We start from the raw sequence: 15,269 nt of genomic DNA on the forward strand, positions 1-15,269 counted from the left end.
CAAAAGGACACCAATGAACCAGATGGGATTCTACAAAACTGTCAATGGTTATCAGTGGAATAGTAGTTTAAAATAATTCCAAATATTTATTGAACTCAAATTTATCAAAATGCCATGGCGAAATTCAAATCCATATCCAAAAAAAAATTAGCATGGACTCTGGACTGTTCATTCAGTGACAGAGGATTAAGTTTGTTACCACATTTGATCAAATGCTATCCTGCAATCACACTCACTTCAGCTCTAGGGTTCAGTTCTTTTGTCCCTATTGGGACCAAGGCTGTGATGAGGTCAAGAGCTGGATGGTTCTGATAGAAGCCAAACTGAGCATCATGTGAGCAGATTATTGAAGTGCAAGAGCCATTTGACAGCACAGTCGATGCCAGCTTTCATCATTTTGCTGATGACTGAGAGGAAACTGATAAGATATTAATTGTCTACATTGGATTTACTCTGCTTTCTATGAACAGGATATACCTGGCAATATTCTACATCACCAAGTAGGCAACAGTTTTGTAGCCATACTGAAGTAGCTTAACAAGAAGCTCAACTCATCCTGAAGCACAACTTGCTGTTATGTTGCCAGGACCGCAGCTTTCAAAGTATCCAATACTTTCAGCTGTTTCTTGATAATATATGGTGAGAATTAAATTGGCTTACGATTGACATCTGTGATTCTGGAAACCTCAGGACAAGAGCAAAACTCTACAAGTCTAGCTGATGATAGCTGCAATGCTTCTGGCTTGTCTACAGCGCTGGTGGGCTAGGCCACCATATCACTGATCATGATATCTGTGCAGCTTCCTTTTCCTGTGAATTCTTTCATTGTCCATCTCCATTCAGGATCAAATGTGCAGGAACCAGATAGCTTTGATATGATCTGTTTGAATCACTTAGCTGTCTATAGCCTGTTTGACATGCAAGTTGTAATATGTCTTGGCTTCACCAGACTGACACATTTCTAGGAATGTCTGGTGTTACTCCTGGTATTTTGCCCTGCACTCTTCATTGAAGCAGGGTTGATCTCCTGGGCTGATGGGAACGGCAGTGCAAGGGATATGCTGAGCCACACGTTCATATATTGAGGTTGCTACCTGTGATGGACCACAATGCCTTATGGTTATCCAGACTGCGTCTGGTTGTTGTTTGAGTAGTCTGAGAGGCAGTTCTTCCAATTTTGGAGCAAATCCCCAAATGTCAATAAGGAATACTTTGCAAGGTTGACAAGGCCGAGTTTTCCACAATTGCTTCTGATGCATTAATAAGTAGTCTGTCCAGCATTAATCCTTTTTGACTCTTCTGTAACATTTTGCTAAACCTGGGTAGTTTGCTTGACCATTTCAGAAGATAAATAGTGGTCTGAAAAGTCGAGAGTCACATTATAGGTCTGACCAGGTGACGACAGCACGGATCTACTAAATGAGAATGGTCCCATGAAACTAAAAACTAGCTTTCCGTTCAGGACTTCTATTCAATCAATTTATTTCATTGGAATTGAAATTTCAGTCACCAACTGCTATGGTGGGATTTGGAGCAATGTTAGGCCTTTGGATTACTAATCCAGTGACAAGACCAATACGGCACCAAGTACTCACAGCGAGAATTAAAAAGGGAGGTGAGAAAAAAATCTTAATATGGAAACTGAATTATCTGTCCTTCATTCTTTTAATAATAACTCGAGGGTAATCTGGAGGACAAAAAAGGGACATGAGATACCTTTGGCAAATAGGGTTAAGGAGAATCCACAGGGCTTCTACAAATACATTAAGGGCAAAAGGATAACAAGGGAGAGAATAGGACCCCTTACTGATTAGGAGGAAGTGAGGACTGCAGATGCTGGAGATCAGAGTTGAGTGTGTGGTGATGGAAAAACATCCGAGGAGCAGGAGAATGGACACCTCAGGCACAAGCCCCCCCACCAGGAATCCTGATGAAGGGCCCTCGCCCAAAACGTCAACCCCCTACTCTGACGCTGCCCGACCCGCCATGCCTCTCCAGCACCCCACACTCGCACCTTAAAGATTAGCAAGACTGCCTGTTGTGGAACTGCAGGAGATGGGTGAGATAGTAAACAAGTATTTTGCATTAGTGTTTACTGTGAAGAAGAATATAAAAGCTTGAGAATTTGGGGGAATAAATAGCAATATCTTGAAAAGTGTCCATATTACAGAGGTGGTGGTGTTGGATATCTTAAAATGCATAAAGGTGGATAAATCCCTGGGACTGGATCATGTGTACCCAAGAATTACGTAGGAAGCGGGGAAAGTGATTGCTGGGCCCCTGCTGAGATTTGTGTATCATCGATAGCCACAGGTAAGATGCTGGAAGACTGGAGGTTGGTTAATGTGATGCCATTATTTAAGAAAGGTGGTAAGGAAAAACAGGGAACTATAGGTTTGAACCTGATATCAGTGGTGGGCAAGTTGTAGGGGGGATTCTGAGGTAATTTACATGCATTTGGAAAAGCAGTGACTGATTAGGGATTCTGGGTAATCCAAGATGGAGGATGGGAAAAATTTCTGGTTGGAACAGCTGCTCCTTTATTGAGGTCTTTTAGGTTTGGAGGTGATTTCCTCAAATTCCAGGAGCAGCAATTACTGTTTTATACGCTGTTGCATCGTTTTGGAACTTTGGAGGAAAAAAAGTTAGAGGAGCAGCAGTTTTAAAAGGTGGAGATACAGACAAAGGAAGCATATGGTGAGGTCAGTGCAGGAGAGAGAGAGAAAGAAACTGACAATGCAGTGGACCTGCACAATTACTGTCTTTGCTGTTTGAAATTCATGTATTGCTGGACATCGGAATGCGTCTGGAAAAATTAAAAAACAGTGAATTTCACACTGATCTTGGAGGGTCCTGTTTGAGAAAGGTCTTTAAAATAAGTCTGCAGTAGTGAGTAGAGTAGGTTCTTTCTTGATTATATGTTTTATTGATTTATATCTCTTGATTAAACTTAAAATATAAGTCATAAGTATTAATTTAACTTGGAGCAGTGTTTTGTAGAGGAATAAGACAGTGCTATTTTCTGGGTCTGTAGATTGCAAGAAGCAAAAATGGCCTTTAGTAGAGTCATATGCTCTTATTGTCAGATGTGGGAGCTTATGGAGAGTTTACGGGTTAGAGAATTGTCTCTGCAATACATGTCGTTGGTTGTGAATCCTGTCAGATCGAATGGATTGGTTGGAGACGCAGTTAGAGGTAATGAGGAATTTACAACAGCAAGGGGGATGTGATGGATGGCATTTATAGGAAGGGGGGGGGGGCAGGGGGAGGAGTCTCAGGTACAGTCACATAGATGTGTTAAAGCCAGGAAAGGTAAGAGAGGTAGTGCAGGAGTCTTATGTAGCTATCCCTGTTTCAAACAAGTATGCTGTTTTGGAAAATGTAGGTGGTGATGGACACTCAGGGGTATGTAACACGAACAGCCAAGTTTCTGGTATTAAGACTAGCTCTAATGTAATAAGAGGTACGTAGGGTTCCAAGTGATCGACTGTGTTAGGGGACTCTCTAGTCAGAGGTACAGACGGACATTTCTGTAGCCAGAGGCAAAAAATCAGAATGGTGTTGCTTCTCTGGTGCCAGAATAATGGATGCCTCAGAGAGGGTGAAGTATGTTCTCAAGGGGGAGACGGACCAGCAGGAGGTCGTTGTACACATTGGAACCAATGACATAGGAAGGGAAAAGGTTGAGCTTCTGAAGGGAGATTACAGAGAGTTAGGCAGGAGTTTAAAAAGGAGGTCCTAGAGAGTAGTAATATCTGGATTACTCCCAGTGCTACGAGTTAGTGAGGGCAGGAATAGGAGGATAGAGCAGATGAATGCATGGCTAAGGAGCTGGTGAATTGAAGAAGGATTCACATTTTTGGATCATTAGAAGCTGTTTGGGGTAAGAAGTGACCTGTACAAGAAGGACAGATTGCACCTAAATTAGAAGGGAACTAATATACTGGCCTTGCAGGGAGATGTGCTGGAGCTGCTCGGGAGGATTTACACTAGTAGTCGGGGGGGTGGGGGGGGGCAAGATTTTAATAGTGAGGCAAGATTTTAATCTGAGACTGCTACAGTTGAGAACAAAGGTGAGTCTAGCAGTCAGGGCAGGCAGGGACAAAGCAGAAAACAAGGTAAGACTGATAAATTAAACTGCATTTATTTCAGTGCAGGTGGCCTAACTGGGAAGGCAGATGAACACACGGCATGGTTAGGCGCATGGGACTGCAACATCATAGCAATTGCAGAAACATGGCTCAGGGATGGACAGGACTGGCAGCTTAATGTTCCAGGATACAAATGCTACAGGAAGGATAGAAAGGGAGGCAAGAGAGGAGGGGGAGTGGCATTTTTGATAAGGGATAGCATTACAGCTGTATTTAGGGAGGATATTCCTAGAAATACATCCAGGGAAGTTACTTGGGTGGAGAGGAGAAATAAGAAAGGTAAGATCACCTTATTGGGATTGTATTATAGACCCCCCTAATAGTCAGAGTGAAATTGAGAAACAAATTTGTAAGGTGATCTCAGTTATCTGTAAGAATAATAGGGTGGTTATGGTTGGGGATTTTAACTTTCCAAACATCGACTGGGACTGTCATAGTGTTAAGAGTTTAAATGGAGAGGAATCTAAGTGTGTACAAGAAAATTTTCTGTTTCAGTATGTCAATGTACCTATTAGAGAATGTGCAAAACTTGACCTATTCTTGGGAAATAAGGCAGGACAGATGACTGAGTCATAGAGACATACAGCATAGAAACAAACCCTTCGGTCCAACCCATCCATGATGACCAGATATCCCAACCCAATCTAATTCCACCTGCCGCACCCGGCCCAGATCCCTCCAAACCCTTCCTATTTATACACCCATCCAGATGCCTCTTAAATGTTGCAATTATCCGAGCCTCCACCACTTCCTCTGGCAGCTCATTCCATACACGTACCATCCTGTGTGAAATAGTTGCCTGTTAGGTCTCTTTTATATCTTTCCCCCCTCACCCTAAACCTATGCCCTCTAGTTCTGGGCTCCCTGTCAGTTGGGAAGCACTTTGGGGCCAGCGACCATAATTCTAGCAGATTTAAAATAGAAATGGAAAAGGGCAGACCAGATCAAAAAGTTGAAGCTCTAAATTGGAGGAAGGCTAATTTTGATGGTATTAGGCAAGAACCCTAAAAAGCTGATTGGACACAGATGTTTGCAGGTAAAGGGACGGCTGGAAAATGGGAAGCCTTCAGAAATGAGATAACGAGAGTCCAGAGAAAGTATATTCCTGTCAGGATGAAAGGAAAGGCTAGTAGGTATAGGAAATGCTGGATGACTTAAGAATTGAGGGTTTGGTTCAGAAAAACAAGGAAGCATATGTTAGGTAGAGACAGGATAGATCAAGTGAATCCTTAGAAGAGTATAAAGGCAGTAGGAGTATACTTAAGAGGGAAATCAGGAGGACAAAAAGGGGACATAGCTTTGGCAAATAGAATTAAGGAGAATCCAAAGGGTTTTTACAATACATTAAGGACAAAAGGGTAACTAGGGAGAGAATAGGACACCATAAAGATCAACAAGGCGGCCTTTGTGTGGAGTTGCAGGAGATTGGGCAGATACTAAACAAGTATTTTGCATCAGTATTTACTGTGGAAAAGGACAGGGAAGATATAGAATGTAGGGAAATAAATAGTGACATCTTGAAAATGTCCATATTACAGAGGAGGAAGTGCTGGCTGTCTTGAAACGCATAAAAGTGGATAAATCCTCAAAACCTGACCAGGTGTATCCTCAAACTCTGTGGGAAGCTAGGCAAGTGATTGCTGGGTCTCTTGCTGAGATATTTGGATAATTGATAGTCACAGGTGAGGTGCCGGAAGACTGGAGGTTGGTTAACGTGGTGGCACTGTTTAAGAAGGATGATAAGGACAAGCCAGGGAACTATAGACCCGTGAGCCTGACGTCGGTGGTGGGCAAGTTGTTGGAGGGAATCCTGAGGGACGGGATATACATGTATTTGGAAAGGCAAGGACTGATTAGGGATAGTCAACATGGCTTTGTGCATGGGAAATCATGTCTCACAAACTTGATTGAGTTTTTTGAAGAAGTAACAAAGAGGATTGATGAGAGATCGGTAGATGTGATCTATATGGATTTCAATAAGGCATTTGACAAGGTTCCCCATGGGAGACTGGTGAGCAAGGTTAGATCTCTCAGAATACAGGGAGAACTAGCCATTTGGATCCAGAACTGGCTCAAAGGTCAAAGACAGAGGGTGGTGGTGGATGGTTGTTTTTCAGACTGGAGGCCTGTGACCAGTGGAGTGCCACAAGGATTGGTGCTAGGTCCACTACTTTTCATCATGTATATAAATGATTTGGATGTGAGCGTAAGAGGTATAATTAGTAAGTGTGCTGATGACACCAAAATTGGAGGTGTAGTGCACAGCCAAGAAGGTCACATTAGATTACAATGGGATCTTGATCAGATGGGCCAATGGGCTGAGACATGGCAGATAGAGTTTAACCTAGATAAATGTGAGGTGCTGCATTTTGGGGAAGCAAATCTTAGCAGCACTTAATGGTAAGGTCCTAGGGTGTGTTGCTGAACAGAGACCTTGGAGTGCAGGTTCATAGTTCCTTGAAAGTGGAGTCTCAGGTAGATATGATAATGAAGAAGGCATTTGGTATGCCTTCCATTATTGGTCAGAGTATTGAGTACAGGAGTTGGGAGGTCATGTTGCGGCTGTAAGGACATTGGTTAGGCCACTTTTGGAATATTATATGCAATTCTGGTCTCCTTCCTATCAGAAAGATGTTGTGAAACTTGAAAGGGTTCAGAAAAGATTTACAAGGATGTTGCCAGGGTTGGAGGATTTGAGCTATAGGGAGAGGTTGAATAGGTTATGGCTGTTTTCCCTGGAGACTGAGGGGTGACCTTTATAGAGGTTTATAAAATCATGAGGGGCATGGATAGGATAAATAGACAAAGTCTTTTCCTTGGGATGGGTGGAGTCCAGAACTAGAGGGTATAGGTTTAGGATGAGAGCGGAAAGATATAAAAGGGACCTAAGAGGCAACTGTTTCACTCGCAGGGTGATACGTGTCTGGAATGAGTTGCCAAATGAAGTGGAGGAGGCTAGTACATTTTAAAAGGCATTTGGATGGGTATTTGAATAGGAAGGGTTTGGGCCAGGTGCTGGCAGGTGGGACTAGATTGGGTTGGGATATTTGGACGGCATGGATGGGTTGGACCGAAGCGTCTGTTTCCGTGCTGTACATCTCTATGACTCTAAATCCATTGTTTTGTAAAATGAGAATAAGTCAACATTTTGTTTCATCCTTTAAGATCTGATCAGTTTTGATTCTCGCGTTGTTCTGGGGGTGGACCTTGACTGGAGATTTTTTGACTCCTAGTAAATGTTTGCGTCAGTTTTCATCATTTGAAGCAGAAAAGGTTTCAGTTTCATATCTCATTCAAAGTGCTCAGTAAAATATACAGAAACTGTAGGTTTGCTATTGTGCTGGTAGCCTAATCTGAGCTCAGACTTTGGAGCAAGTTTTGAACTTTTTGACCCAGGATCATTTCATTGGCATTCTAAGCAAACCTGAAGCACAAAAAGACACTGATCAATGGTGGTAACCAATTTAATGGTTGAAATTATTTATTAAATATTTTGGCACCCCCGATGCACATTGGCATGAGGATACAAAAGCAATTTATGGCAGATAAAGAAGGACAATAATTTGCTCAGTTGGCTGGATGGCTGATTTGTAATGCAGTGTGATGCCAACAGCGTGGATTCAGTAGCCACACCTGCTGAAGTTACTATAAAGGACTCTCCTCCTCAACCTCTCCCTTTTCGCTGATGCATGGTGACCCTCTGGTTAAATCGTCACCGAGTAAGAAAGCAGTCCTGTACTCTAGGAGGGCTATGGCAACTTTACCTTTTACTGCAGAAAAAGATACTTGTTGGATTTTTGTTAACTTAGTAAGCTTCATAATTCCATAATAAAAATAGAAAATGCTGGAAAAGCTGAGCAAAGTCTGAAAGCAGGAAACAGTTAACCTTACAGGTTGGTGACCTTTCATCCAAATTGCATAATGTGTTTCCCCCTCTACTTCTATGTTTTTTATTCATTCATGAAATGTGGATCTGTCTGGCTAGGCCAACATTTGTTGTCAATCTCTAAATGTCCTTGGGAGGTAATGGTGAGCTGCTGCCTTCAACCACTGCAATACTTGGGTTTAGGTCCAGGATTTCAACCCAATGTCAGTGAAGAGCAGTGATATTGTTCCACATTGGAATGGTGTGGAGTTTGGGAGCTCTTTGCCGATGGAGGTCCCAAGAATCTGCTGATCTTAACTTGTTTGAATACTCCCACAGCAGATGGTAGAATTTGAATTCAATACATAAAAATCTGGAATTCAGAATCTAATTGTTTGTTGGAATTGTTGGAAAAACCCATGTGGTACACTGTTGTCCTTCAGGGAAGAAAATCTGTTACTCATACATGGTCTGGCTTACATGTGACTCCAGACCCACAGCAATGTGGTTGACTCCTAACTGCTGTTTGGGCAATTAGGCAGGAGTGATAAATGCTGCCTAGCCAGCGACACCCTCATCCCATGAATGAATAAAGGATGTAAAGAATGCAATATTATCGGTGATGCTATCTTTTGGATGAGAGATTAACCTGAGGCATTTTGTTTTCTGAAAGTGAGCATAAAATACATTGACATTATTGACACAAGAGCAACATGTCTTGTATGTTCTGATCTGTCTTCCTACTTCAAGTTACACCACCTTGTTGGATCATTCTTTAGCTAATTCTAGAACCTTGTTCTGAAATCTAGATGTCATGGTTACCCAACTGGACTTCAGAAATAGTTCATCGATTGTAAAGTTAATTTCATTGTAAATAACAATAGTTCTGTCTCAGCAAAGCATTTGATTTTATAGATATATCTAAGTTAAATTTATGACCATACATGATATGGGTTGTGGATCTGAAATAACTTTTTAATGTAGCAATGCTTTTGAGTTAAAAGTTTTGGTAATTGATCGAAATGTATTTGTTGTGAAATATTTGCAAGATAGTTAAATTATACAGATTTTTTGAAAATAAATTTCCATCCTGTTGGGAACAGAGCTTTTCTGGCAATGTATTTTACAGTTATGCCACAATAAACCGATTTGCTTGTATCCTTTCTTGTTTGTAGAAGTTCTATAAACCGATTTGCTTGTATCCTTTCTTGTTTGTAGATGTTCTATTATTCTACTTGGTTTTGAATTTGATTTTCTTTTCCAGTCGAAATCTTCTATCAACATTGCCAAAATATTTATTTAATCTTCCACTTAAAGTTTTAGTTGTAAGCAACAATAAGTTAGTATCCCTTCCAGAAGAAATTGGAAAGCTTAAAGACCTAATGGAATTGGTAAGTCCAAATCTGCTTGCTTGTGTTACTGGTATAGGTAAATTAATTGATGTGACATATATTCCTGCATCAGCTGTTTAAATGCAAGTGTCTTTGACTTAGATGATAACTAGAATTTGAACTTCAATTACTTGTGCTCATTGAAAATAAACTAAAATTTTAATCCAAGCTTTTCAAGTCTTGGACACATTGTAGAATCTCAGTGTAAACATAAACCTACAAGCAGTCCTGCTTGTTCCTTTATTAACTCCTTATTGGAATCATTTACCTTTGTTTAGGTAATTTCCTGCCAAACATGGATTCAACTTCAGTAGATAACTGAGATGATGAGTCTGTGGAAAATGTTCCTTAAGACGACAAGGAATAGGAGCATAAGTAGGCCATTTTATCCATTGCTACTCAATGAGATCATGGCTGATCTGATGAACCTCAACTTCACTTTCCTGCCCTATCCCTATTACCCTGATTGTCTTACTGATTATTCAAGGCTGAGACATATTTATTCTTAATTATGCTATTCCAACAGTTCTGTGTAAAAACAAAATTCCCACATTTGCTCCTTTCTGAGAAAAAATTCTCCTCATTTGTCTTATGTGGGAACCCTTTACTCTGAGATTGTTCTCTGGTCTTAGGCTCTTACACAAAGAGCAACAATCTCACAATATCTAACCTGTCAAGCCCCCTAAGTTTCAGGTACATTTCAATAAGGTTTCCACTTACTCTTAACTCCAGTATGAGCATGCCAAATGTGTTTGATTTCTTATGAGACAATCCCTCTATATTTGGAGTCAACCTCTGTGAATTTTCTCTGGACTGATGCCAATGCTAGTATATCCCTCTTTAGATTAAGGGGCCTAAAACTGTTCCCAGTATTCCAGGTGTGGTCTGACTTTAATCTTTTTAAAAATTCATCCATGGAGTATGGGTGTTGCTGGCTAGCTGGCCACCATTTATTGCCCATCCCTGATTGCCCTTGAAAAGATAGCGGTGAACTGTCTCCTTGAACTGCTGGAGTCTATGTGCTGTCGGTGGGCCCATATTTCCCATAGGGAGCAAGTTCTTGTATAGTTTTAGCAAGACTTCCCTATTTTCATAGTCCATTCCTTTTGAACTAAGTATCAGAATTCCATTTGCCTATGCCATTATCCTCTTGGATAACTTGTCTACTAGCTTTTTGTAATTTAAGTACAGATCCCCAAACCCCCATGTTCTGCAGCTTTCTGTACTACATATTCCAATTATATAATATTCAGCTCCTTAACTTATCCTTCTAAACTGGGTTACTTCATATTTTCCCGCATTACACTCCCTTCTGCCAAGTTTAACCTATTTACATTCCTCTGCAAACCCTTTTGTGCCATCATTGTCACTTGCTTTCCTAACTGTTTTTGTCATCGTCAATGGTATATTCTCTTCCCTCAGCTAAGTCATTAATACATATTGTAATTGTGTCCCCAGTACTGATCATTCTGGCTTTTCTCAGCTGCCTGCACTCGCCATAATGTTTTGCTGCCTTTGCGTGAAAGTGAAAATTATAATTCTCTGAAGACCCACGCAAACACTTCATCTAAAATTGAACATTATTATTGAAAATACAGGAAAAGCAGGAGTCATAGAGATGTACAGCCTTCGGTCCAACTTGTCCATGCCGTCCAGATCTCCCAACCCAATCTAGTCCCACCTGCCAGTACCTGGCCCATATCCCTCCAAACCCTACCTATTCATATACCCATCCAGATGCCTTTTAAATGTTGCAATTGTACCAGCCTCCACCACTTCCTCTGGCAGCTCATTCCATTCATGTACCACCCTCTGCATCAAACATTTGCCCCTCAGGTCTCTCTTGTATCTTTCCTCTCTCACCCTAAACCTATGCCCTCTAGTTCTGGACTCCCCACCCCAGGGAAAAGACGTTACCTATTTATCTTATCCATGCCCCTCATGATTTTATAAACCTCCATAAGGTCACCCCTCAGCGTCTGACGCATCAAGAAAAATAGCCCTAGTCTATTCAACCTCTCCCTATAGCTCAAATCCTCCAACCCTGGCAACATCCTTGTAAATCTTTTCTGAACCCTTTCAAGTTTCACAACATCTTTCCGATAGGAAGGAGACCAGAATTGCATGCAGTATTCCAAAATGGGCCAAACCAATGTCCTGTACAGCTGCAACATGATTTCCCAACTCCTGTGCTCAATATTCTGACCAATAAAGGAAGGCATACCAAACACTGCCTTCACTAACCTATCTACCTGAGACTCCACTTTCAAGGAGCTATGAACTGCACTCCAAGGTCTCTTTGTTCAGCAACACTCTCCAGGACCTTACCAATAAATGTATAAGACCTGCTAAGATGAGTCCATTATACATGATCCACCATTTAGCTCATACGAAAAGCATGCGTCTTTCTGGCAAAGCACTTGCACTACTATGAGGGCCATTATATCCTATTTATGATGGAATGTGCTGGAGAACTCTGAAATAGTGCTCCTTGCGTGATCTGACTAGGGCTTTACACCCCTGTAAACCATTTATATTTACATAGTGCCTTTTATATAATTAAATGTTCCAAGGTGCTTCACGGGAGCAATTTAAAATAAAATTTGCAGAGTATAAGGGTCTGTTAGGTCAGGTAACTAAAAGCTTGGCCAATGTAGGTTTTAAGTGTCTTAAAGAGGAAGGTCAAGAGGCAGGGGAACGATGTATGGAGAAAATTCCACTGCTTGGAGCCAAAGCAACTGAAAGTATGACCAGTTGTGGTGGAATAAATAATAATGGGAATGCTCAGGAAGCCAGAACCTGAGGAATGCATGTTTCAGAAGGTTGTGGATGAGAGAAGATTTGAGACAGGGAGGGTAATTCCCTGGCAGAATTTGCAAACAAGTGAGAATATTAAAGCCAAAACATTGTTTCATTGGGAGCCAGTGTCAGCAAAAATAAGGGTTTTTATGGACTTGTTGTGAGCTAAACGAATGATAGCAAAGTTTTGGATGACCTCAGGATTATGGCAAGTAAAATGTCGGAGGCTAACCAGAATGTGTTGGGATGATCAAATCTCATGGGAATGAAGGTATTGAGTGTCTCGGGCAGATGAGCTGAGATGTGTAAAATGAGGGGATGTTAAGAAATGGAATTAGTGAGCTTTAGTGATGAATAGAAGGCCAGAAGCTTATTTCAGGATCACATTTGATACCAGGTTGCGAACTGAATTCCTTAGCTGGAACTACAGCAAGACTTTGCTCCGTTTGTATAACAGTCCTCTAATTATGAAGGCTAACACATTGTATTAACTTTTTTTGATTATAATTTTGTACTTGACTGATACACTTTAGTGCTTTGTTACATGGACCCCTAAATCTTTTCCAGATTTCATAATATAAATAACATTGGGTCTTTTTTTTAATAGTTTAAAAATGAATGACCTCCTATTGGCTGTCATTAATCCATTTGCCACACTGATGTCACTCACTTAAATCTACCAATATCTTTTTGTAATTCCATCTATTGTGAATTCTTTATCCCAGTTTCTGGCAATAAAGATATATAGGAAATCAGTTACGACTAAGGTACAAAGAGTTTTTAAAGGGATAGAGCTATGTAAAATAAGTGTACAAAAATTGGCAAATGGAGCATATTTGGGAAAATGTCAAGTTGCCCGCTTTCACAGGAAGGCAAGAAAAATAATATATTTAAGTAGAGACTGCTGTAGTACTGCTGGGTGTCTTTGTAATGAATCACAAAATGTAAGCTTGTAAGTATAGCAAATAATTAAGAAGGCAGTTGGATTGTTGTACTTTTTATGGGAAAATGGAGTGTAAGAGTAGCAAAGTTTTCTGACAGTTGACCAGGGTATTATGAGCCTGCAATTTGTAGTTTTGGTTATTTAATTTGAGAGATGTGCTTGCATTGAAGGCAGTTCATTTTAGCAAGAAATGATTCTGTTAGGAGGAAGGACTCTCATTAGAATTTAACAGAGAATGAGTGACTTTTTTTTGTTAGAAATAGCTCTGAAGGAGTTTGACAGGATAGATGCTGAGAGGGTGTTTAATTTTGTGGACAAATCCAAAATTAAGGAGTTTAAAAATAAGTGCTCCCTCATTTAATCCAAAGATAAGGCAGTGTCTTGTGCAGGTTGTTAGTTTTTGGAATCTTTCAGAAATAATTGGTTGTTGAATACTTTTGACGCCTAGTTAGACAGCGATTTTTAAAGTTTCAAAGGTTGGGGGAGCAGTCTGGAAAGTGAGGTTAAAGCACCAATCAAGTTGGCCCTGATTTTATTGCATGGTGGAGCAGGCACAATAGGCTGACTAATCCTGTTTTTTTTATAATCAGTGAATAAAACTTTGATTATTGTTATGCCTCACTGAGGTAGTGTGCTGGAAATAAAGCTGCACCATTCCTGGAGTTGTTGCAAAATTTAAAGATTTCATGAAAATATTTAAAATTCGCAAATTTTCCTATCTTTTTAGTCTTAGGTTTTCAGAAAGCATGGTTTCTGTACTTATGAATGACTTTATTGCAAATAAATATATTCTAGGCAGAGCGAACAACTATGAACAGTCAACATATCACCTTACTAGTTAAAACACTTATCCCATTTGCAAAGTGACATCTAAACACACGTGCAGACATCCACGCACACACAAATTGGTCTTATGGTAGAAGAAAAGTTGGGAAGGCAGTTCTATGGTCCCTGTTCACAAGGTTCATTTGAGATGATTTTTTTGCTTTTCAGGACTTGTTCTTCCTCGCGTTCTCTTCGGATAGTTCCTATAGCTTGCAAGAAGCACAGAGTGATTGGTTCTTAAAGTCTTAGATTAGATTACTTATTGTGGAAACAGGCCCGTCTGCCCAATAAGTCCACACCGACCCGCCGAAGCGCAACCCACCCAGACCTATTCCCGACATTTACTTCTTCACCTAACACTAGGGCCAATTTAGCATGGCCAATTCACCTAACCTGTACATTTTTGGATTGTGGGAGGAAACCGGAGCACCCGGAGGAAACCCACGCAGACACGGGGAGAACGTGCAAACTCCACACAGACCGTCGCCTGAGGCGGGAATTGAACCCGGGTCTCTGGTGCTGTGAGGCAGCAGTGCTATCCACTGTGCCACCGTGCCGCTTATTAGACTTCAGTCTCTGACCTATCAGTTAAACGACACAGCTTGCAGCAATTAGTGAGGAAACATTAAACTGGCTTTGTTCAGGCAGTAATTATTTTTCATTGCAGACAAAAGGATACTGCCACCTATTCCAGAGATCCATTGGCTTTGACTACATCATTCACACTCCAGCTATACAGCCACCTTAAAGCCAATCATGTAGTTGTTGGCAGGCAGAAGGCCTTGCCATTAAAAACTGGTAACCATTTCACAAACCAAATAACTATAGTTTGCTGATCAAATCTCATGTTGTACACATCCTGTTGGTTCCAGTGCATTTGCAATAACCTGCCTTCCACTGGTTGAACAGCAACATTGTAAACAGTTTTTGCAACAAGTGCTGGTAGTTTGCTTTTAAGAGGTTTAGCAATCTATTCCATAATTTTTGATTTTTAAAACAGTCCTTTTCCCATTTCCATCCACAATCAAAAATAGAGAAGAGTAAAAAGATAGGGTATTCATATTGTCTCCATGAAGAAACTATCTATATCCTCTCATCACTGATTTATAAGGATTTATTATAATGTACCTTTAACATTTCCCCATTATAGAAAAGATATTTTAAATCCTCAAAATTGCATAACAAATCGCTTTTGCCTAGTTAATACTGTACTAATACACATTAACAGTAGAATTAGTTAACAGACAACCAGTGGATGTGGTGTATTTGGATTTTTAGAAGACTTTGATATGACC

General features: G+C 40.6%; 1 protein-coding gene across 4 annotated transcripts in view; it reads left to right on the top strand.

Moving 5' to 3' along the window:
* Positions 1 to 15,269, top strand: part of lrch2 (leucine-rich repeats and calponin homology (CH) domain containing 2) — a 163,324-nt gene that overhangs the window by 57,891 nt on the left and 90,164 nt on the right. For all 4 annotated transcript variants that reach the window (XM_043704469.2, XM_043704471.2, XM_043704470.2 and 1 more), the window contains exon 3: positions 9,281 to 9,407. In XM_043704469.2, the coding sequence (XP_043560404.2) occupies positions 9,281 to 9,407 (127 nt within the window). The remainder of the gene's footprint in view (positions 1 to 9,280; positions 9,408 to 15,269) is intronic.

The sequence above is a fragment of the Chiloscyllium plagiosum genome, unplaced genomic scaffold (assembly GCF_037043375.1).
Source record: "Chiloscyllium plagiosum isolate Xiang-an unplaced genomic scaffold, Cpla_swu_hap1 HiC_scaffold_11, whole genome shotgun sequence".
NCBI classification, from domain to species: domain Eukaryota; kingdom Metazoa; phylum Chordata; class Chondrichthyes; order Orectolobiformes; family Hemiscylliidae; genus Chiloscyllium; species Chiloscyllium plagiosum.